General features: G+C 30.5%; 1 protein-coding gene across 1 annotated transcript; it reads right to left on the minus strand.

The window, feature by feature from the left end:
- Positions 1-1471: 1471 nt before the first annotated feature.
- LOC113514983 (uncharacterized) lies at positions 1472-23686 on the minus strand. Its single transcript, XM_026899089.3, has 5 exons — positions 23436-23686; positions 5426-5585; positions 4465-4645; positions 3264-3455; positions 1472-2682 (listed from the first exon to the last, which is right to left on the minus strand). The coding sequence occupies exons 1-5, from the start codon at positions 23581-23583 to the stop codon at positions 2443-2445; spliced, it is 921 nt and encodes a 306-aa protein (XP_026754890.1). The 5' UTR covers positions 23584-23686; the 3' UTR covers positions 1472-2442.

Raw genomic sequence — 23686 nt, forward strand, 5'->3', positions numbered from 1 at the left:
TCACAACTATATTAGAAGATATTTTCAAAGTTTCATTTTTTTCTAAAATGGGTTTGTCCGGACATTACTAGTTGTGCCCACAATTATTCGTTGTTTGTTTTTTTATAACCCAAAGTATCATAGATCCTGAGAACCAGGCTATTGGTGACATTCATTTATTACTTAAAGACAAAACATGAGAACGGCGTGGTACAGTGGTATACTGTCAAGTTATATTTTAATATGCTTAGCGAAATGTGATCATGTCTTAGGTTACGTTCACCTAAATGTCAATAATTTATAAATGTACCTAATAATTGTATAGTCATATTAAACACATATATTTATTTTTATATGTAGTCGCCTTTAGCATTCTTTTAACCGTCACCTTTAGCCGTTGCCAATAGATTGATATTTAGGTGTTACATACAACGCACACGTCTTTTATTTCTTTTTTGTTTTTAAATTACCTAATTAATTTAAAATTGTTGTAGAGGAAAATATTAAATGTGACGTCATCATAATAATAAACAAAAAATGATATACGTAAATGAAGACCGCCGTGTCGTTGGCATAGCACGTGTAAAGCGATGCGGTACTGAGATTTAAAACAAGATATTTTATAAGACAAAAAACAAGTTTAGTTGTTATTACTCATTTAAATGTATATGTAAGTGATACTAAAAATAAAACTTAATATAAAACATAAACCTGTATGGCTACAAATTACCACTTTAATTTAGATACATATGTTAGCCATATTTTGCGCACCTTGTTAATTTGTTTATTTAGCTTCATGTACGTACTCCACCAGTGAACTATAGGGCAAACAGAGACGGCGGGGGGCGGTACTTTAATATAAAAGGGAAATTATATGAAAACGTAATAACTAATCTAGAATATTTATCCGAATAGTACGTAAACTGCCAATGATTTTTTTATTGATATAATTAGAAATATTGATATCCGTATTGGTTTATTTTTTTAACTATATGTACACATTAAAAAAAATATGACTAACATAGCGTTTATTATTGAAGCAATTAAAAACATGGATTAATTTCTTTCATTTATTTAAACTAAATTAATTTAAATATACACTTCACATGGGTAGCATACATTATCCATAAGTAATATTGCTTTCTTAAATTACAACATATATCACAATTACAACAAAAGTAATCATATACATTAGGTATTTGCTACTATTACTACTTATTCTATCTTTCACGAATACTATAAAGTATTCTAAAAAATTTCGATCGTTGAAAAATAATTATTCCTCACTATAAACGTTACAAATCTCGTCGATTTATTGTAGCTAGTTGTCAATATATATGTATAACGAGAAATTTTATAAAATTCTTTCATAAAAGGCTTTCATTTGGAAGTCTTCTTCAGAGGGCGTGCGGTGCGTTTGCGTTACTGTTATATATATATATATATATATATATATATATATATATATATATATATATATATATATACCGTAGATACCGTACAAACAACAAGATTAATCTCGAAGGAGCTGTAAGTTTAATTCATGAACTGTTATATATGTACTAATTACACAATCAAAGACTGGCTGTATATCATAAGTAACTCCATGAGTGGACTCCATTTTGCAAGGTTGAGGTGCTCCTAAAATTTAAAAGCAATTTCAGTAGACCGATTTAATAGACCGATTTCAGTAGAACTGAGTATCAGTGGAAGGCCCTTAATTTTGAAAATAATTCAGAAATCGAATATTTTATATTCTTTATAGGTAAATTTAGATATTTTGTTTTACTACCTATTTAGCCTAAGATTCCGCCGCTGACTTTACAGGTATAATATCTGCAGGAAGTTAGTGGTGGGTCTTAGGGTATATATGGAACACACCTTCCGAAAAATGGTAATTGACAGATATTTTTTTATAAAGTCTATGATTTCTACTAGTGAGCAGTCATCTTTATTTTCCATTTTAAGTTACATATAAAATATACACACACATTATTGACCAAACAAAACTTTCCGCTATTTTTTGCTACATAAACGTAATAACTAATAATAATTAGTTGCGATCGCTCGATTCGTGATCATTCAATTTGATAATTGCGATTTTCACATTAGAGCCGCTTTACCGCTTATGTAAAATTACCAGTTTGATCGACCTTTAGCCTTATTTGATAGGTAAATACTTTGAACTTAAAAAAAAATTGGAATAAGGAAAGCCCAGAAATCACGCTCCTGGTTCATATAAATATTATTGCTTATTAAAGTATGTTAATTATTCCTAACAATGTTCACCTAATACTTATATATATATATATATATATAAGTGCGTCGACTCGCGTTCTTCCTGAATTCTAGGCTGCGACATGTATAACACACGCTGTGAGAAATGATAACGATCAACAACAGAGCAGCAAGCTTCTGGATAATTTATCATAGAAATTTCTAGTAAAATTATTGAGTGGGTAATTAGTCAATTTCAAGTTTCCTGAATGCGCCAACTGTTCCATATATGTCGGTGTCAAGCAACGGCGCTGTGGTAGTATTAATTATGTTCAGGTTACGAAGGTAGTCTCTCAGCTCATCGACACGATGTCGCCATTTTTTCGTCAGTGCATCTATGGATTCCTCTTCACCACCCCACTCAACTGGTAGGACTCTGGCTGGTATATGCTCTAATAACTCCTCTTCACGAGAATGAATGTAGTACTGTAACAAAATTATATTGCTGATGCTTTGGAAAATTTTATAAACATGCACTTCGTACCGCGTCGTCATGATATTCTCTCAAATTTTGTAATGTCTTTTAGAATTGCATTCAGATTAGGTATAAATAAAAATAGCATGTACCATATGCACCTATTAATGACAAGATAAAAATTTCATTTCAAAATTTGCACTGCAATTATTATAACCAACTTTAAAATAAGATAAATTTATCTATCTAAATATTATACCTATATTTGTTATGAATTTATTCAAACGTAAATTAAAATAGGTATATCACTGGGAGAAAGAAAGAGCTTTATTTGCAGTTCACACAGGTATTTAAATAAATAAATAAATAAAAATAACAGTATCGTTATAAACAAAAGATAGGCAATTTGGTGCGAGAGAAATGAAGCGGTCTTGTTGCTGAAAGTAATGCTTTCAAAGCGTCATCAAGATAAGAGAAGAGTTAAATCATTAAAGCTACTTCAACTAGAAACGCTATTATTTAAAGTTAAAGAGGATCGTTTTTAGAAACAGATACTCATACCTAAGCATGCGAACATGAAGTAATAACTTACTCGTCTTCGAATTTTTTCATTGACACAGCTACGCATGAGATGCAGTGAAGAGGCGAAGAGAGATGGTGCTCCTACAACATGGATCCTCTTCAATCTTTGAGGGTAAGCCGCCTGCGCTAGATGGATACTACGGCGTACCACGTTTGCTGCTGCCATCACGCGAGCCGCGAGCGAAGCACGGATATGGGATACCTAGTCAAAAAATAATGTTACTGTGTTGGTAAAGTTTGGTTAACTTTATAATACAGGTGATATCTAAGTCATTTGCAGTATATAAGATTAAGATCTATCCTATGCTTTAAAATATATTAAGAATTCCATTTATCAAAAATTCGAAAATCAAAAATATTTTGATGTTCTTATACTAATTTGTCAGCCGGATACGCCGTACTTATGTAGTTTGGGAGACTAAATTTTTTTTGTCATTTTTCGGTCCCTGTTTTTGTGTGTGTTTAGTTTTATTACATTATAAATTTAATGAGTATTTTTTGCGTGTCTACATGTTTCAATGAGAGTTTATAAAATTTATTTGATTCAATTATAGCAAAAAAATAAATATCCTCCATTAATCTAATACTAATTAATCAATTGCTAAACTGATGACGAACTTAATTACGTATTTATTACGCAAAAGGTAAAATCCCTATGAAAATATAAACATTAAGCTTTATTAGAACATCAATATTTTTTGTAGCTTCAAAAAGTGTGAACGTATTGACGATAAAGGCCCAAGGTCCAATATTACATTTTTTTTATACAACTTAGAATGGTAAACAAGCTGACGGCCCACATGATGGAAAGTGGTAACCGTCGCCTATAGACATGAGCAGTACCATGGATATAACAGTGTATACTGTTTCACCCATGATACCCCCCATGCGTTGCCATTCCTGAGGACTCTGGTGTTATTCCTCTGTACCCTGTAAATTCACGCCATATCCCACCCTTTAAACCGAAACACAGCCATGCAAACACAACTGCTTAAGGATACCTTTTATTAATTTTACGAGAAAATATACATATTCAGAGGTAGACAGACATTTGCTGAAATGAGGAAGAAAATGCAACTTCCTTTGTATTGTATATGTTCAGAAGCGATGATAGTCATTTCCCATCAAATGGATCGTCAACTCGTTTGCCTCTTGCAATAAAAAAAATATTAAATAAAATATTATTTATACCTCATACGGTTCTAACATACCTCCCAAATGAAAACATCGCCGGCAATTAATGTTTCATCATGGATGCGCGCGTCACTCACGAGCAGAATAGCTCGTACCATATTTGTGATGTCTCCCGCAGATTCTGGGTACCCCGGTCTGATACGTAGAATCGTTACCCGGTACCCTTCGTCGGTCACTTTTGGCAGTGGCACTACGTCTCTGTTCAAGACATGGATGTGTCAATACAATTGCCATGGGAAAATGTACCTATAGGTAGATTAAAATGAGCAAATTACTCGTCTATCATGCCACTGTACAAAGCTCTTTGTTAAAAGATTCCCATGACAGGTATAGCTAAGTATATACAACCATTTTGACATTAATGTTTGTGTTTTCAAAACAACTACCTATTAGCAGCTGTTGTTTATTTCCATAGCTATGTATGTAAGTATCTTTTTTAAGTTAATATGCATATGGTTTTTTTTAATGGGTGATAATGGAATGGTAACCCAGCCTGCGCTATCGGTATACGCTGGCGGGGCACAAATGATGAATGATAGGTGACAATGAAAGCAGGTCAGTTAGCCCATCGTGATCAATTCCACTAGAATTAACCACGATGGTTTCCAGGGGAACCGCGTGGAGGTCAACCTGACAGGGTGTATTACTAGCATAAGGTAATTTGGACCCCATTACCAACAATCCCTTTCCCCCCTGCATATGGTATTAGCGTCTCACTCTATTATCCCTAGTTACAATATGATTATTTTTTTTAATTATTATGGTTCACTTTATTAGATACCCATAGATTAAATTCATAAAATGTTATTAAAGGAACCAACGTTTAAAGTAATTGAAAGATTAGAAATTTTCCAAAGAATTAGTAGATATGACGTCTAATGAGAGCTTATTTTTTAAATTTACAATTAGGACAAAGGATTAAATCTAAGACTTTTTCAAAAAATTATAAGTAATTATTGGATTTAAAATTTTACTCACATGAGTTTACAGGTTTCTTTGAGCGGTGGTTCATTAAGAGATCTGTATTCGTAGAGATCTCGATGCCTGGAGCGAGCTAGAAAATACGTTTCCAGTTTAGTCCTCGCTCTATCCATATCCATGCGGCAACCCCGCACGAACACTTCCAGGAGTTTCAAATCTGCGAAGAAAATTAACAAAATAAATTGTTTATCTATGATGATGATTTAATATGCTTAAGTAAAACATACCACCAGATTTGAGTAACTAGTCATTTTGGTGTCCAATAGGTCATGACGTTTTTGTAATTTAATTATCTTCCATGATATGTATGAATACGTCATTGTATTTTTTGAGAGATGAACAATCATGCCCTGTAGATTACATTATTATAAAATAATTTATGTAATCTACAGTCTCATCGTAATCGTAATACGTAAATAAACATGTATAATGGGTAAGTACATAAACATTAATGCGTCATTATAAACAGTTTCGTGTAATCGCCTCACACGGAAATCGTATAAAACAACCTTCTTATTTATACAAAAAAATATATATATACTTACATTTGTAGTTGTTATAGTTATTATTTTATTGTCTTTGGGAAAATTGGTTGTTACATAAGTATATTACCATAGAACTGCGATGAGCGTATTCATTATAAAAAAGTAATAGAATGACGTATTTTACTATTATTATTCATTTAACTCTTTATTGTATCAGAAACATAAAAATATACATAATAAATGACAATTGAACAATTCAAGTGAAATACAGTAACAAATTACAGATTAAAATATATACATAAAGGTACAGAAGACGGTCTTATCGCTAGGGCAATCTCTTACAGATAATATGTAATTGAAAAATTGAACCAATAAAAAATGTATCTCCTTATTCGCAACAATTGAATAATATTGACAGCTATTGAACAGGTAATGTAAATATAATCTATCTAAGTATAGAAAAACTCGATTTTTATCAATCCGTGATTAAAATTTATAGGAATGCATTCTTGTGGATCAGTTTTCAGAACCAAAATACAACATTATAATTTGTTTTAATGTACGAATATATACTGAAAAATGTAATGAACATTTTCAATACTATTATGTAAAATACAAATAATTTTTAATCCATATAAATTAATTTTAATCGAATATTCACTTGCGTGTTATACGCAACTGTCATTTGACTTTTGATAGGCAACTAACTGGAGTAATATAAAAATCAAAACGTATGCAAAGCAAGACAAAAAATATTTCCGATCCTACTTATGGTTCTGTGTTTTGCTTATAATGGCATCTCATTTTAACTATTACTGTCATGTGTGTCATATCTATTCGGATCATAGGTACTATTCTTAATATATGGTATATTTACATATATTTAGAGTAATACCAGGTATATTTAGAATTAAATTAGTATGTATTTTATAAGTAACTATTCATATAATTTTAATTCGAGCACATAATTAAAAAAAAAATATGCCCATCTTTTATAAAGGGCCTTATATCTATGTACCATATATAGATACTGTAAAAATTCGTAGAGCATATTTTAACTTAGTAGCGAAACTTGATTACCCTGAAAATGACCTTTGAATGCAAAGTCTATCAACATTCTATAGAATTTACTATACTTAGCCATTACAGCTAAGATGGTAAAAGTAAAATACTTGTTTTACATACTGAGGCTACATCTTTGGGCTACGTCGCTCATAAGACTAAGAATCTATCTAAGATTATATTAGAACAGCCTTTTCGTGAATTAAACATTTAAAAATTGACAAAAAATTATGAGTCTTATACTAATTTAACTTTCGACTCGTGTTTCTTTGATGAAAATGTTCACTTTTATTGGTGGAACACTGCCTTAAAAGGACGCTAACGATTTCGATTTCGCCCTGTATAATTGTTCTAAGTTAGTAGGAATAGTGCAAAGTAGGACGGAAAAATTATAAAAAATTTATATTTTGTTACGTCTACCTATGTGATCACTTTTGTACTTTATAAAACTTTTAAACGGAATTATTATATATAGATCTCTATATTTTATAAATAATTATTAATTGATTTTTATAGATCTAACTTAATATTTAAAAATCCTATGTTACGATGTTAATTTATGCTAATTTTCAAAACCGTTTAACAGATTTGCATAACATTTGTAAATGTATATTATTTGCGACAATTTGAGAAATAGGATAGTTTTTATACCGATAAGAAAACAAGGATCCGGTATAATTGTGTATAGCTAACATTTCAATGTATTTTTTCGTCTAATTAGATACATAAAATGAGATTTCGTTGAATAAACCCTGTAAATTAATTTTATGAATTTGTTTTATTTCTATTATATTACAACAAAAACAACAAGTATTATGAGTATATTACGAATTTTTCCATTTAATCAAACTAAATAATTATACAACAGAAACTCCTTAGGCGCGATGTAATCTGTGTAAATAAATTAGGTAAATTATGATGTCACAAACTCAACCTCGACCCTTGGACATGTGATATAATAAATTAATAGGTAATAAATAGTAGGTAAAGAAGAAACTAACTAATTGGTCAACTAACTGATCACTACCAACTACATAGGAAAAACGGTTCCGTCTAATACTACCTTGATTAAAGTGAAAACAAGTCATTGAAGTTAAGAAAGATCAGTATACTGAAATTTATCCAAAATTTGTACTTTCAAATGATTGTTTAGTTGATAAACACAAAAGAATCCTCCCTGTATTTTGCCAAGTCTTAATATAGAGTAGCTAGCTAGCTAGAGGAGCTAGTTCACAATAAATTAATATGCAAAATATTGTAAACATGTTTTCGTATTTATAATAAATGCATAGCATTTGCACCATTCATGAATGAGAATACGAATGGTTACAATTACTGAGTTCTACGATACCTACCGATAGTATTGCTTAATTTCTAACAAACAGCAAAAAAATTTTGTAAAAAAATTTAAAAACTTATTAAAGAATATAATATATGTTAAAAAATGCGGTAGCTTTTTGGTCTGGTTTCGGTCAGAAAATAATCATAATTCGAAAATGAAATTAGATTTCGAAAAAATAATAAAACTCCTAGAAATATAACTGTGGGATATATTTAAGGAACATATGGAAGGTACGTATCACTGATGAGTTATTCAGAAGTGTAAGCGGGTGAGCGTTTATTTTTTTTAAGAAATTTAAAAATATAAAATTTATTAGAAAAATAAAATATAAATAATACACTATGAAAAAAAAAATTCTACACATGTGATGCTCATTGTTCTAAAAATAATGTTTCTTCAACACGTAAACTACAATTGTGTCTTAGCTCGTAAAAATTGTAATAGTTTTAGAGTTAGATTAATATTTTTTCTATTCTACCTACTTTGTATTATTTTTAAATTTATTTCACTTCATTTGGTAGGTTTACTTTTAATATACCCAAAGATCGAGTCAGATAAGAGATTTGTGGATTTTTAAGATAATTTTCATTAACCGCTGAATCAATGGATCAATAATCTGTATTCTTTTGAAATTAATAAATAGCTCCCTAACTGATACCTATCTAATAAATATTTTTGCGGCTTTAGATTTTCAAAAAATAAATTAAATTAGAAATTTTTAAATCCGATTATACCTACTTCGTTACGTCAACCGATCCATTGACTGGCCACGTAATTATAATACTAAAATTACTAATGAGCTTGTCTGTTTATAAGTTTATAAATAGATAACCTCATTAGTGCAAAATAATCTATTAAAAAATATACAATTAATAGGTTATTGTACCCTTGTAATACGTCTATCCGGGTTTCTGCGATTTTCCAAGTTTAAAATGTATTCTACATTAACTCTACATTTTGCTACACAAAATAGAAAGTGGCATTCATCAATATAATTTTGCACAATTCTTTAAATTTTTTTTTTATTATAAATAACGAAATGAATTTAGTCAGAGCAATCATATGACTGCTTATAAATCAATTTTACTTCTCAGAAGGCGGCTTTTTTGCTGTGCAAAAGTAAAGGGCAGCTTTAATTGTCACAAAATTGATATGGGACTAACATACGACTAAATCCAATCGAATACAAAGATACAATCTTTGTAATCGATTGGATTTAAGTAAAAATATTATAAGACCAACACAGGACTAAATGTAATTGGTTACGTACAAAGATAATTGTTTCAGATTTAACTACTTAATCAAGTAATATAATTGCAAATACCATTAGAAGAATTGAGAAGTTCCTTTTTTGGAAGGTGCTTGAAAATATGTCATTATTTTATGGCGACAACTTGACAGTGAAAACTATTAAGAATCTAAATGTAGTATGAGCAGCGAATACAAAAAGTCGTTTTGGAATAATTACTAAATCAATCACGTGACTGCGCGGTTGGATAGGAAATGTCCAAAAATATATCGTTCCGTTACACGTATTATCGCTGATTATTTTTTAAGCTTTTGATTTTATTTTTTGTAGGAGGCTTTACATTTGGATGTAGTTTTTTTTTAATGTAACCTAGAAATGATTGTATATAATTATCATTTTATTGTATAAATGATCTTGATAAATAATAAACCTATCAATCACAAGAACGACCCCTAACCAAATTGAGCTTGATTAAATACAATTTGCACTGTATGGTTTAATAATTAGCGAAGGGAATTCTCAGCGTGTGAGTATGAATCGACCATGATCGCTTTTATAGTATGTACTCGTACGTACTTACTCACTAACATTGCTCTACAAGGTCACGTTACATACGCAATTTCTTCTTTGAATTAATAACATGCACTGTATGTAAATAAATTGCAGTCTTTAAACAATGTTACGTATAAGTACGTGGTAACAGATTCGTTATCTGTCTTTAAAGTTGTACGTACATATTTCGTTGTTTTTTAGTAGGTACCTATTGAGTGCATTTATTACTGTGCTGGCTTTATGATGATATCTAAATGCTTTCTGATTTTCGGGATCAAACCAGTGACCAATTTATGGCATACTTATTGTAGTAAAAGATTGAAAATAGAAAATTATACTGTTTTAGCATGGCGTGAAAGATTTACAGTAGATATAATATTTATTAGGGGTTTCCGTTTCAAAGTTTCTATTTATTTATATAATGAGAAGTATATATGTTTGACAAAATATTGAACTAAAAATTAAAAAAAATAAACATCTAATAAAAACAACGAGTGCATTTTCAAAACACGGAAAGAAAATACATAACAATAATATTTTATTTCCCATGTTACAGTACATTAACCGATCCGATGACTGACCACGTTATAAATAAAGATCCTTGTTAAAGGAAGGAATTAAACAAATTCACTAAAAATGTAGGTATATAAGTACTTAATTATCTACGACCTTGTATATCTATATCCGTGCATGTTTTCAACGGAACGAATTTAAAAAATCTGGAGATTTTCAATTTGACTGAATTTATTGCATTACATTATTATTTCAGCCCTTAACTGTCCACTGTTGAACATAAGCCTTCCCTATAAGGGGACTTTTGCTATTAATTGCCACGCTTGGCGGGCGGGTTGGCAACCGCAGTTAGGCTTTTACAGATGTTTTAAAAGGGACGCTGCTGCCCATCCCTCGCTCTCCCTTAGTCACCTTTCACGACACCCACGGGACAGGAAGGGGTGGCCCTATTTTTTACATCTGTATAATTTTCATTAATTTTGATAAGATTTTTTTACATTTAGGTTTAAAGTTGATGACTTTGGCGGTATCACATTATCGTATCTTCCGATGGTTGTGTTCAATCGCAGTTCAATAATTTTATATTTATGAGTCGAGTTGCCTCTTTGTATTGATTTAGTTGTATATATGTAATATGTACCAAAGTAAGAAATAAGTTAAAAAAGTTTTTTTTTATGCAACTTAGAATGGCAAACAAACTGACGGCCAACCTGATGGAAAGTGATAACCGTCGCCTATAGACATGAGCAGTACCATGGACATAACAGAGTATACTGTTTCGCCCATGATACCCCCCCATGCGTTGCCATTCCTGAGGACTCAGATGTTATTCCTCTGTACCCTGTAAATTCACATTAAAGTTTACAAACAAAATAAAGAATTTAAGTATTTCTAAGAATTTTAGTTGAGACTAGATAGTGAAGAGTTTAATATATTCTGTATATATAATAAACATAGTATAATGCACTAAGGTATAGACAGATGTATTTATTATTTAAAAAAAAAAATACTATAAGCACAGATAATATAGTATAATATTATACTAGTACTATAAACGACTTTGTAAACCGTATGGTGGATAAATGTCAAGTTTTACATAGATAGAGACATGACTGTTTTTTGTCCTTATGTATAGACATGTACCTGGCCGGTACATATTAATTTTAAATGCAGATAAAATTACGAGTAAAACTCTATAAGTTTTTCTCTTAGTTACATATTTTTATTATTCATCAATCTTTTTTACGCATGAGTAAGGCACGTGCATGATGTCTAGTTAAGTGTCTATCTTTGTATCTTGCAAACGAGTTTAATAAATGGCATAGGTAGTGCGATTGCGTCACAGGGACCAAATTTTAATTTGTTAAAAGTTTAATATAATTAAGAATATAAATCATTGCCTTGCAAATACAAAATAGCTGCGATTGTATTCAGGAAGTCCATTCCAAGAACGGTTGAATATTTGAATGAAAGATTAGGCAGGTTTTTCTAATAATAGAATCGTGAGATGAACTTGTTTCTAAATGGCGCGCTTTTTTTAAAGTGAGAATCCTCGTGAGTATTTTAAGATAATGAACGGGTTTTGAAATGATTTATTATAGAAAAAACTTATACTAACAAAATAACTAAAAAAATTCCGAACATTAATATAACACACAGGCATCTCATCACTTTGTCAAATAATTTAAAAGTAATCGAATAATAAAAACAACTGAATAAATAATCTGTCTGAGTGTTTCTTACTTGCGCTCAAACGATATAATGGTACTAACAGCTAATGAATTAGCTTCGATATTTTTATTATAAACTAGCTATAATACGCATTTTCACCCGTACATAAAGTATTCCATATGCTACAGGTGTACCAAATTTCATTAAAAATTCGTTTAGTCGTTTTTGCATAAAACAGTAACAAACATCCATCCATCATTACAAACTTTAGCATTTGTAATAGGATTAATAGAATATCATTAGTATATTTATGGGATTTTCACTCACTGAATCTCTAAGATGTTCAGTCTGTACATCGTAGCAAAGATAATATAATAAGAGCACATACCAGAGGGAGACTTTGTACAAAAGTCGTTTGCTTGGGCACTTCTGTTCCATTAGTGTTTCTACCGTGAAGCAGTTGTGTTTACATGGCTGTGTTTCGGTTTGAAGGGTGGGATATGGCAGTGAATTTACAGGGTACAGAGAAATAACACCTTAGTCCTCAGGAATGGCAACACATGGAAGATATCATGGGCGAAACAGTATACTCTGTTATATCTATGGTAGTACTCATGTTTATAGGCGACGGTTACCACTTTCCATTAGGTGGGCCGTCAGCTTGTTTGCCATTCTAAGTTGCATAAAAAAAACATTCAAAATAAGTTAATTTGAAAATATTCTTTCACCTTATATTTGTCATATTGGCATAAAAATTGCAGGGGTCCATGACCAGTTTAGTCAGCAGACCTCATATATTGTCTCAAGAGGATATAATATATCAGTGACCAAAGATCTCTATGTATTTTGCATAATTATAATTAAATATTCCCCACCTGTGGCACAAAACCTTACGAGTGTGAATTATTTACAGAATAGAACATTGGTTTTGCCAGAAATAAATTAGAAATTAATGGTTATTATACCTACTATCAGTTTATAAGATATCGAAATATTTTAAATTCTCCATTAAATACCATTATTTAGTAGGTTGGTAGTTTATTCGTGTTGAAGCAGTAAAGTAATAAATTAAAGCATCTATCTGGTATTTTTTGTGAAATAATAGTAAATAATATGTAAAATAATTAGCATATGTATATTGTGGTACATTTTACTAACACTGTATGTATTATATGTAGCCATTATGTACGAGTATAAAAGTTAGTATAAGAGTTGTGCGTGCATACCTATTTAGGTATTTTTTTGTATTCTTATGGCCACAGACTAGGCCAGGTGATCATAAATTATTTATTTGAAATTATCTTCTTCTTTTTCCTACCCTTTTCCCAATTATTATATGGGGTCGGCGTAATATTTTTTTTAACCATATTACAAAAATATTTGGCTTAGTTTTTTGACCGGCCGCTTGCCTGACGTCAACTCTCTTTGAGAATTTATCTATTTGGGATTATATATGTTATTTGGGATTACATATATGTGTATAAACTCGAATAGGTTTTACGGAAACGCGATGTTAGACTAGGTTATTAATTCTAGAACATAGGTACCGTTGATTATATGAAACCGGTTGGTTACCAACCCGCTAGGTTCTATTAATTTACCACGTCCATAGGCGTATATTTTTCGTAAGTAGCACGACCACATTGAACTGGATTTCTACTAATTCGATTTATATGTCCAACGACCTCCTGGACTTTGGCTTTCCATTTGGCTTTATTGCTTATTGCTATATGAATATAATATTTTGAAATATATAGTTACGAAGAAGGTGAGTAGGTAGGCGGTAGACCATAGGTTCTATTACGAAAGACATAAATAAGATTCTTGTGGTTTCTGTACCAGTTTTCATGATTCTTATTGTAATCAATATGTTTTACTCTCGTATATATATATATATTTCACCGTACCCAGTAAATTCACGCCACCCCCCTCCCGCCGCCCACCCTTCAAACCGAAACACAGCTATGCAAACACAACTGCTTCGCATATATGATTTCCATTTTTTATTAAATAAAATCTTAAGTTATATACTTAATATCTAAATATTTTCACAACTTAGAATAGCAAACAAGCTGTCGTCTCATCTGATTTAAAGTGTAACCGTCACTTATATACATTAATAGTGTCATGGAAATAATAGAGTATACTGTGCCACCGATAATATTCTTTATACATTGCCATTTCTGAAAACTAAGATGTTATGCCTCTGTACTCCGTAACTTCATTGCCATAAACCACGCTTCAAACTGAAATGTAGCCATGTAAATACAACTTCATCACGGCAGAAACACGAATGGGACAGAGGTACTCAAGCAGACTATAGGGAAATTTTTGTACAAAGTCTCCCTCTGGTAATAATATATCTTGGGAGAAAGTGATTGCTAGTAGTGGGTCCTAACAGCCCCTTTGCTAGCAATATATCCTATTAGATCGACCTCTACGTGGTTTCTCCTAGAAACCATCGTAGTTAATTCTTATGGACTTCATCATGATGGACTAACTGACCTGCTTTCATCCTCGCCTATCATCTCTCACTGGTGCACCATCAGTGTATACCGATAACGCAGGCGGGGTTACCATTCCATTATCACCCATTAAAAATATATCTAATAACGATATTGAAGAACGCCAAGGACCTCGAACGATTTTCTAACTACCTATACCACGTTAATAATTTAATTTCGTGCCCTCCAGCAACATAGTTAATTCGAGTTTGAAGGTAAAGGCCAATATCTGTAACTCAATAACTGGATCGGCAAGAATTTACTCTATTTTTAAGGTCATTGTTATGTTCAATATATCTTTTTTTTTATACGATTTAGAATGGCAAGCAAGCTGACGGCCCACCTGATGGAAAGTGGTAACCGTCGCCTATAGACATGAGCAGTACAATGGACATAACAGAGTATACTGTTTCACCCATGATGCCCCCCCCTCCCCCATGCGTTGCCATTCCTAAGAACTCAGGTGTTATTCCTCTGTACCCTGTAAATTCACGATGATGTCCTTATTAAACAAAGATTTTTCACAGGTCTTTAGTTTCTAAGCGATACGAGGTAGGGACTTGAAATTCCTTTATAATAGGAGTATAATCTTGACTGTGTCTAAATACTTACACGATTACAAAAGTTTATTCTAAATAGACTAATAATGGGAAACAGGCGTAACAGATATGTATGGACTAATCAAAATTAGAACAATAGATACGAGTATAAAGAAATCAACTAATATTTAATTTAAATAGGTAAGTACACATATTATTCTCAACAAGTGAATAAAGTTTGCGAAAACTTCATTGATCAGAATATATAAGTAGGAACATAATGAAGTTGTTTGTGTTGTAAGGGTTAGCGTTATATTGCTCAAATGCGCGACGTGAACGGAATTTAAATTGATGACAAATATTGAGAGAGAGAGAATTACAAAACATTTATAATTATTTCAAAGTATTCTGTACAGTTGCAAAGGAGAAAGTGACCTATATTTTTTAAATGGATGATAATGGAATGGTAAGTGTGTCTGCGTTATCGAATGTTAACGGGGTAACAGTGAGGTATGATAGATGAGAATAAAATTAGGCTAATTGGTTCATCGTGACGAATTCATCAAGAATTAACCACAATAATTTTCAAAACAGCGTTGACACTGACTGAGAATATGTGACATAATGTTAGGTAAAGTGGAAAGTTCAAGCAATTTTTTGACAATTTGCTCGGCCATTGTAAATTTTCCATTCGGCCCTACTGAATTACATTCGAAACAATTTAATAGGCCACTTGAACCTTTGAGTTGATTTACATAACTTGAATTACCCAATATTGGATCGAAGTTTCTAAATTCGGTCGACATTGAGAATCATTTGAATTAATTATTGTCTTTTCAAAATAATGCATCGGTTGAATGATAACGCAAGTCTACAATTGAAGACAGTACAGTAGTTTGGAAAATAAGAATTCAATATATTCTGTCCTTCCTGCATCAAATGAAAATACTTCCTAAAATATTTTAAACTTTAAAATAAGGTTGTTGGCAGAAAATTGTGTAATTTTCCTTTTTTTTATACAACTTAGCATGATAGCAAACAAGCTGACAGCCTACCTGATGGAAAGTGGTAAAGTTGCCAGTCCTGAAGACTCAGGTTATTCCTCTGTATCCAGTAAATTCACGCTATATCCCACCCTTCAAACCGAAACACATCTTACGTATACCTAGTACATACACACTTCCTGTGTGTACACTAGTATACGTACTGCCTTAAAAAATAATATTAGAGTTTGTATATCTATTCGGTCCTACGTAACACTTTTAACAACACCTTAGTCCTTAAAAGTGGCATTTAACGCATGGACACATTATATTGTGCCATCCATGGTCCTGTTTAAGTCTGTAGTTGGCGGTCACTAACTTTCTATTAGGCAGGCTGTCACTTGTTCATCGATCAATCACTTATTATTTTAAAAATCTACGTATTTAAAATATAAATATATTATATCTAATTTTTTTTAGGATAATATTTCCATGGTTTTCTTGCCTTGATTTGATTAATAGAAGATTTTTATACGAGAAGAATAAATATTATTAATAAAAACGCTATATTGGATTTTAGTGTTTTGGTTGAACATGTATATTTGTACAAAACTCAACCGATAGTGAACTAGTATACAGTCTGCATATACCTACAATTATGTTAAAAAATCACTTATTTTTAGATAATCGTGGAAAAGATCATTAGTATAACTTAACACTTTTGACCAAATCTTATTTCCAAACACCGCCAGTTCAAGTTTTCCATAAAATAGTTTCTAAATCAGTTAGTAAACAAATTGTTATTTATTATAGATATTATACATACGTAATGCGTCATCGTGTTGTCCATATATAAATAAGTAGTACCTAAATACCTACCTACGTGATTTTTGCTATTAAGTTAGTTGCCGCAATGTCATTCGACTCGGTGAGTACGACGACTCAATGCTTTCTAGGTCACTCGACAGATTGCTGCGTAATGTGCAACACTTGATTAGAACAATTTTATTATATTATTATACTATAATTCAAATCAATGATTATAAAATAGTTTCGTATACAGAAATAATAAAATATTAGTCCAATTTTTTCCAACGGAAGATAAATAGAATGGTTACTTCGCTTGGGCTTGATTGAACCGACAGGATATATTGTATGTAATGTAGCCGCTAGTTTCCGTAACAACAATCCTTTATTTTACTTTTCCCAGATGTAGATAGTAATAATGAAACTTAAAATTCTAAGTCATTAGGTTAGGTAATATTCTTTTCTTTAATAATTATATATGGGACAATCTGAATCGCTCGAAATGTACCTTATTACATTTCGTCAAACAATTGAAATTGTATTCAGTAAGTGCAGCAGGGTAGCAGTGTCTTATGATTTAGAAGAATATTAATGTACTTTAATATTCACAAAATATCTGGTAATTGGGTAAAGATCCCGCTGCTGACTTTTGCAGATTTAACTTTTTTAAATAAAAGTTTCAATAAAAAGTTATTGAAACTTTTATTATCTATAACTCAATAACAGTATGCCAACGAAATGATGACAAATTCAGTAGTTTTTGCGTGAAAAGTAACAAATATTTGTTTATTTACATATCTTTAGAAAGTTCCGCGTTTATACTGTAATATAGGATTTATATATTCGTATTTTAAAGTTTGTATTTCATAGATAGAAACTTTACTTTTAGTTTATGAATTTAATGTAGCATTTGCTGCTAAAAATAATAGGGAAGGAACATTAGATACCGAACAATAATCTGTTAAGGAAATTAATATCGATCGTGTTCAAGGCAAACTGCATAAACACACAGTACGTTATTTGGCAATTAGCGGCGCAATCCGGAAGTGTAATAATTTTTGTTTAAAAAAAAATTATTAATATTATTTATTTATATATTCAAATAAAGATAAAAAATATCATCACAAATCGATTTGACATTTTAAAATGTTAAAATTTCGAATTAATGTTTCAATTTAGGTATTATTAATTGCATTTTACATCTAAATAAACTACAAGTTCACGTTTAATTACTGTGATTAATTAAAGTTAATATATCAATATTAATTTTCCATAGATTGAATTAAAACATAATAATAAAATGGGATGGTAAAGTACAGTTAAAAATAAATACAAATTCAGCTTCCAATACTTCCTAATAATCCATAGAAACAGTTCATAATATTTCAAATTTAAATACTCGTATTAAAAGTTTCTAATTGAAATATTGTTTTCCTCATAAGGGGTGCATAATTTTACTGTTGTTTTTAAGCCTTCAAAAAGGAAGAGTTATTTTTATAAGTCAAATGAATTTATTGTGCATATATTACGCGACATCTTGATCAATTGTAAACCGATTGCTTTAATTAAAAGGTTCGACTCCCCGTGTTGGTGCAGAAAGTGGAATTCTCTATATCTATTTATCATCACGTAAAGTCCTTGTATACATCTCTACTGTGCGCAATAAAGAGTTTATTATTATTATTAAAGTCCCTTGTGGGGTACACCTGTAAATTTTTGACGTGTTATCCTAAATAATTCTAAAAATTATTTTTAAACCCGGTTTATATTCAGCGCGGTTTGTCTCAACGCAATAGGCATAATTATTTGGGTTTACAAGTACTGAATTGTGCAATGAGACTAGTGCCTTGGTGTGGGATTTCTTCAAAATACGATTAGTTGCTCAATTAGGAGCGTGCCTCTCTGTTTTACAAACCGCAGCAGAAGTTCTTGCAATGAGTTAAATTGTTATGCCTTATTTACTTGCAGATTACATCTGTAGCGTAAGGAAATAAGAATACACGCGTAAGGCATGTTTGATTTTTGAACGTTTTGCAGTTCAAAACGTTCAAGCTTCAAAAATAGAACAGATTTTATTTATTTCACACTGCTTACCTGATAACCAAGAAATATATAATAAAATAATTTTAATTCCTATTTTATTTATTTACGTTTGTATAATGTTTAAATTATAATTAATTTACACATAATTAATCGAATGTGAACTATATCCAATGTTTACACCTGAAATAAAAAGATTTTATTTATTTATGTTTGACTCTATGTATTTAATAATCAAAAATGAATATTAAATTAAAATATTTAATTATTTCATTTAATCTACATATCAGCTATTAACTGTGCACTACTGGACATAGAACTCTCTCATAAAGGGGGATTTTGGCAGTACAAAGTTGCCACGCTTAGCAAGCAGGTTAGCAACTGCAGTTAAGCTTTAGTGATGTTTTATGAAGGACGCTGTTGCCCATTCCTCGAATATTAAGTTCCTTTGTCTCTTACGAGACCCTTGGGAGAGGAATGGTTGGCCCATTCTATGCCAGTATCACACAGCAAAACACACATTTGTAACACAATTAAAATACATAACTAACTAATTACAAAAAAAAAATTGAATCCAAAATCTAAATTCGAAATTTTTAATTCATGTAGTTAAATTTTTGAGTATAGAATTACATATTCAATTTACAAAATAAGAACATAAAAAATACAGATAATGTAATTGTAGAGATCCTCATATAAAAGAGTTTAACGAGTGCAGCCCTTATATACGTATGCACTCGTTAGCAAATATAATATTTGTTTAAATTCTTATTGCTTAACTAAAAATATATATATATATATATATATATATATATATATATATATATATATATATATATATATATATATATATCTATGTTGTTTAATATTTCACCATTTGTTACGATCATTGATGTTTGATGGAATTTTGAGTTTATAATCATTGTAAAAACACGTGTTATTTCACAACATCATTTTTATATTAGTCTTGCTTTCTAGCATCCTCAACGGTTTGATTTTTAGAGATTTTTTGAATTCTTTTTAATAAAATTATGGAATAGTACCAGTTTTGTTTTTTGGAAGTTAAAATTCATTTGTGTAAATAGCTCTATATAAGTATGCCGAATTGCATGTTTACTTATATCCAATGTTCCTGGAGGTAAATGATACACAACAGAAGAACGCGAATGATCTTATAACGATTCCGTTTTTTGCTATAGACCCACAAAATAGGTGGAAAAAATGTTCTAATTAAAATATTTAAAGAATTTAATTAATATTTATTACTTCATAACCCTCCATAGAACCGGTTTTTGGAACACATGTTAGATGGTGCATGAATAAAGAATATAATGTCAAAAGATCGTTCCACCCGGATCAATTTTACAATAATTAACAAAAATAAAAGATTAAACTATATAACTGCTATCATTATCTCTAATGCATATATTCATAGCTATTACTGAATAATTATGATGACTTCAACTTTAGATTTACGTAAATACCAATTAATGGCTGCCATGGGATAATGGCGGGTTTAGTTAGTCCTGCTATACTCACTAACATGTTTTTATAAGCGATTTCAAAAAAGGATGCGTGGTTGAAATTTCTCGATTCGACTATATTCTTTTGTGTATACTTGATATTTGTTACAATTTGTAATAGATAGAGTTAAATCCTTTATTGATTTTAGCACATTATTGAACTGTTTTTTTATTGAATAAAATGTTAAATTATTGTGAAATGTTTCTATTTATTAAAATATTAATATGTATATGTACCTGGACACTAATTGTAAGGTGGATTCTCAAACTTTTAAATGTTTACATACAATACAAATAAACAAAGCTAAAAATAGATGACCAAAACACGTGTCATGTTATAAGTATATAAGTAGTATATAAATGTATTATATAAGTACATATATTAATATAGTTATAACACTTGATTTCCTTGATCGACAAATTGTACTTTGCGAAACGAGATGCTCTTGTTTTGTAAGTATAAATCAGTTGTGTACCTAAATGCGTATTTAGATAAGTATATATACAACCTATAAAGTACCTACTACATAATAAATATTTATACCTTTTTTATTTGTACTAAATGTAATAAAGAGGAAAGATTTGTTTGTTTTGGTAGTAACAGATAAACTTAAAAACTACTCAACTGATTTTATAAACTCTTTCACTTTCAGAAAACTACCTTATTAGCGAGTAACACAAGCTATATAATATGTTCAAAAATTCTAATTATTAATGCAAAGCTGGGCCGGATCGCTAGTGTAATGATAAAAATAAATTATTGTTCACATTCATGTAAAGATATGCAATCATTCAAATATGCCATTAACTGTATGCAAATTACTATACCTACATATATAGCTAAGACTTATTTAGCTGAATCTTATGTTTTAACTCATTTAAACCTTGGTAATTATTATCTACTTTATATGTCACGAAGCAAAAAGCTCTAAATATTCTAACTTTATTAAGCATATGTTTAAACCGGAATAATATTCGAAATTACCCATTCAAATCAAATTTATTACATCTATTACAGATAGAAAAAAGAATAAAGAAAGAATAAACTTGTTATGATCAAATATTTAGACAGATTGGCTGTGCTTGGTAAAACCATAATTCCTTTAAAAACTTGTTCCGGTATTCTAAAAAGACGTATAAAACGTAGCATTTTTTATACTACTTAGAATGGCAAACAAGCTGACGGCCCACCTGATGGAAAGTGGTAACCGTCGCCTATAGACATAAGCAGAACCATGGACATAACAGTATACTGTTTCGCCCATGATACCCCCCATGCGTTGCCATTTCTGAGGACTCACATGTTATTCCTCTGTACCCTGCAAATTCACGTCATATCCCACCCTTCAAACCAAAACACAACCATGCAAACACAACTGCTTCACGGTTGAAACACGAATGGGACAGAGGTACCCAAGCATACGACTATTGTACAAAGTCTTCCTCTGGTATATAGCATAATATTAATGTAATCGTTTTTACCTACCTACCATAGCTTTGCTCGAGTAAGTTAAGGATTGTGTTGATTCAAATGTCATTAAAATTTGTTTAGCCGGTGAGACGTGATTTGGATATCGACAACTACAACAAATATCATGTTATCTACAAATATCATTCAAATATTTAATATTCAAATATAATATCAATAAGATAATTAAACTTAAAACCCCAACCTACCTTCTACGTATATTTCTAATACCTACACACACGCCTCGACCTTAACGTATTTATTTCCGTATGAAATAATTTTTGTATACGTTTCAATATTTTATTTTATCTTTACTTACTGTTATATATCTAAAATGTTAATACTGTTATATTATAAAGAGGAAATATTTAATTATTTTGTATGTCTATTTGTAACGGATAAACTCAAAAACTACTCAACCGATTTTAAAACTTCTTTATCTGTGGATAACTATACTATCATCGAGTAATTAAGGCATATATATTATTTCCAAAAAAAAGAAAACTAAACAGCCTACGAAATTTCCAATAATGCAACTCTAATAAGTATGAAAAATTTGTCTATTAAAGTTAATATAAAATACTAATTATTCATTCTATTTATTTACTCGTACGGAGCCGAGGCGGATCGCTAGTTTTTAATATTGGTAATAATAAATATATTTATTAATTTATGTCTCTCTTTACCTAATAAATATGTACCTAAAGATAATGTCAATGGACTTGAAACTGTGATGAATATTGAAATGCAAAAATACATATCCATATTAACATACATATTATTCAATTACAAATTCCAAATCTATTCGAGTTTGAATTTTTTTATTAAATATTTTTTTAATTATTAACTTATCAAAAATGTATTACCCATTTCTCTTTTATAGAAGGGTTGATGAATTTAAATAAGTACCTACTTGCAACAAAATGTCCAAGTACATGAACATAATTAAAAAGTCTATTCTCTATTAAAATCTCCAATTAGATAATATTCTGAAATTCAAATAGTTTGGTCTAAATATAATAATAGTAATATCAGTAACAATAGTATAAGTATTAATCGTAGCTCGAAGAAAAACAATTTTATTATATTATATTCTATTGCATTTTAATCTTTGATAATTGAGGCCACGTTATAGTTTTACAGAGACGTTACTAGACAGCATGTGTATTATATTTTTAAGTAGGCCTGTAATTTTCCATAACTGTAAGTAATTTATTATGCCATGTTATAAGGATTATTACAGAAGTAGTAATTAATAAATTCTCTTACCTACGAATTCAGGATCAGGCATGTACGGTGAAGCTGCCAACATGCTACGAAGGTCTCTCACACATCTCTCCAGGTCACCAGGTCCTTCACCAAGTTCCTGTTTCAAAACCTCCTCTTGTTTTAAAGAGGGTCCTTGGAGGAACGCCATCGCTGCACTTCACAATAATCGAATTGTTTCAAATTTTTAATTCGTGCTTAATTAGAATACCGTGTTTGTGCAGAAGTAACTACAAAACTGCGAGCGAATCGTT

Source organism: Galleria mellonella, unplaced genomic scaffold (genome assembly GCF_026898425.1).
Source record: "Galleria mellonella isolate WM207_F2 unplaced genomic scaffold, CSIRO_AGI_GalMel_v1 utg312, whole genome shotgun sequence".
NCBI lineage: Eukaryota > Metazoa > Arthropoda > Insecta > Lepidoptera > Pyralidae > Galleria > Galleria mellonella.

Bases quoted from the DNA above. Each gene is read 5' to 3' on its own strand.
- LOC113514983 (XM_026899089.3), bottom strand. From the start codon at position 23,583: ATGGCGTTCCTCCAAGGACCCTCTTTAAAACAAGAGGAGGTTTTGAAA. The intron at 4,646-5,425 runs GTGAGTAAAATT...TGTCTTGAACAG, and splicing joins AAAGAAACCTGTAAACTCAT to AGACGTAGTGCCACTGCCAA. The intron at 2,683-3,263 runs GTAAGTTATTAC...ATTTTGTTACAG, and splicing joins ATGAAAAAATTCGAAGACGA to TACTACATTCATTCTCGTGA.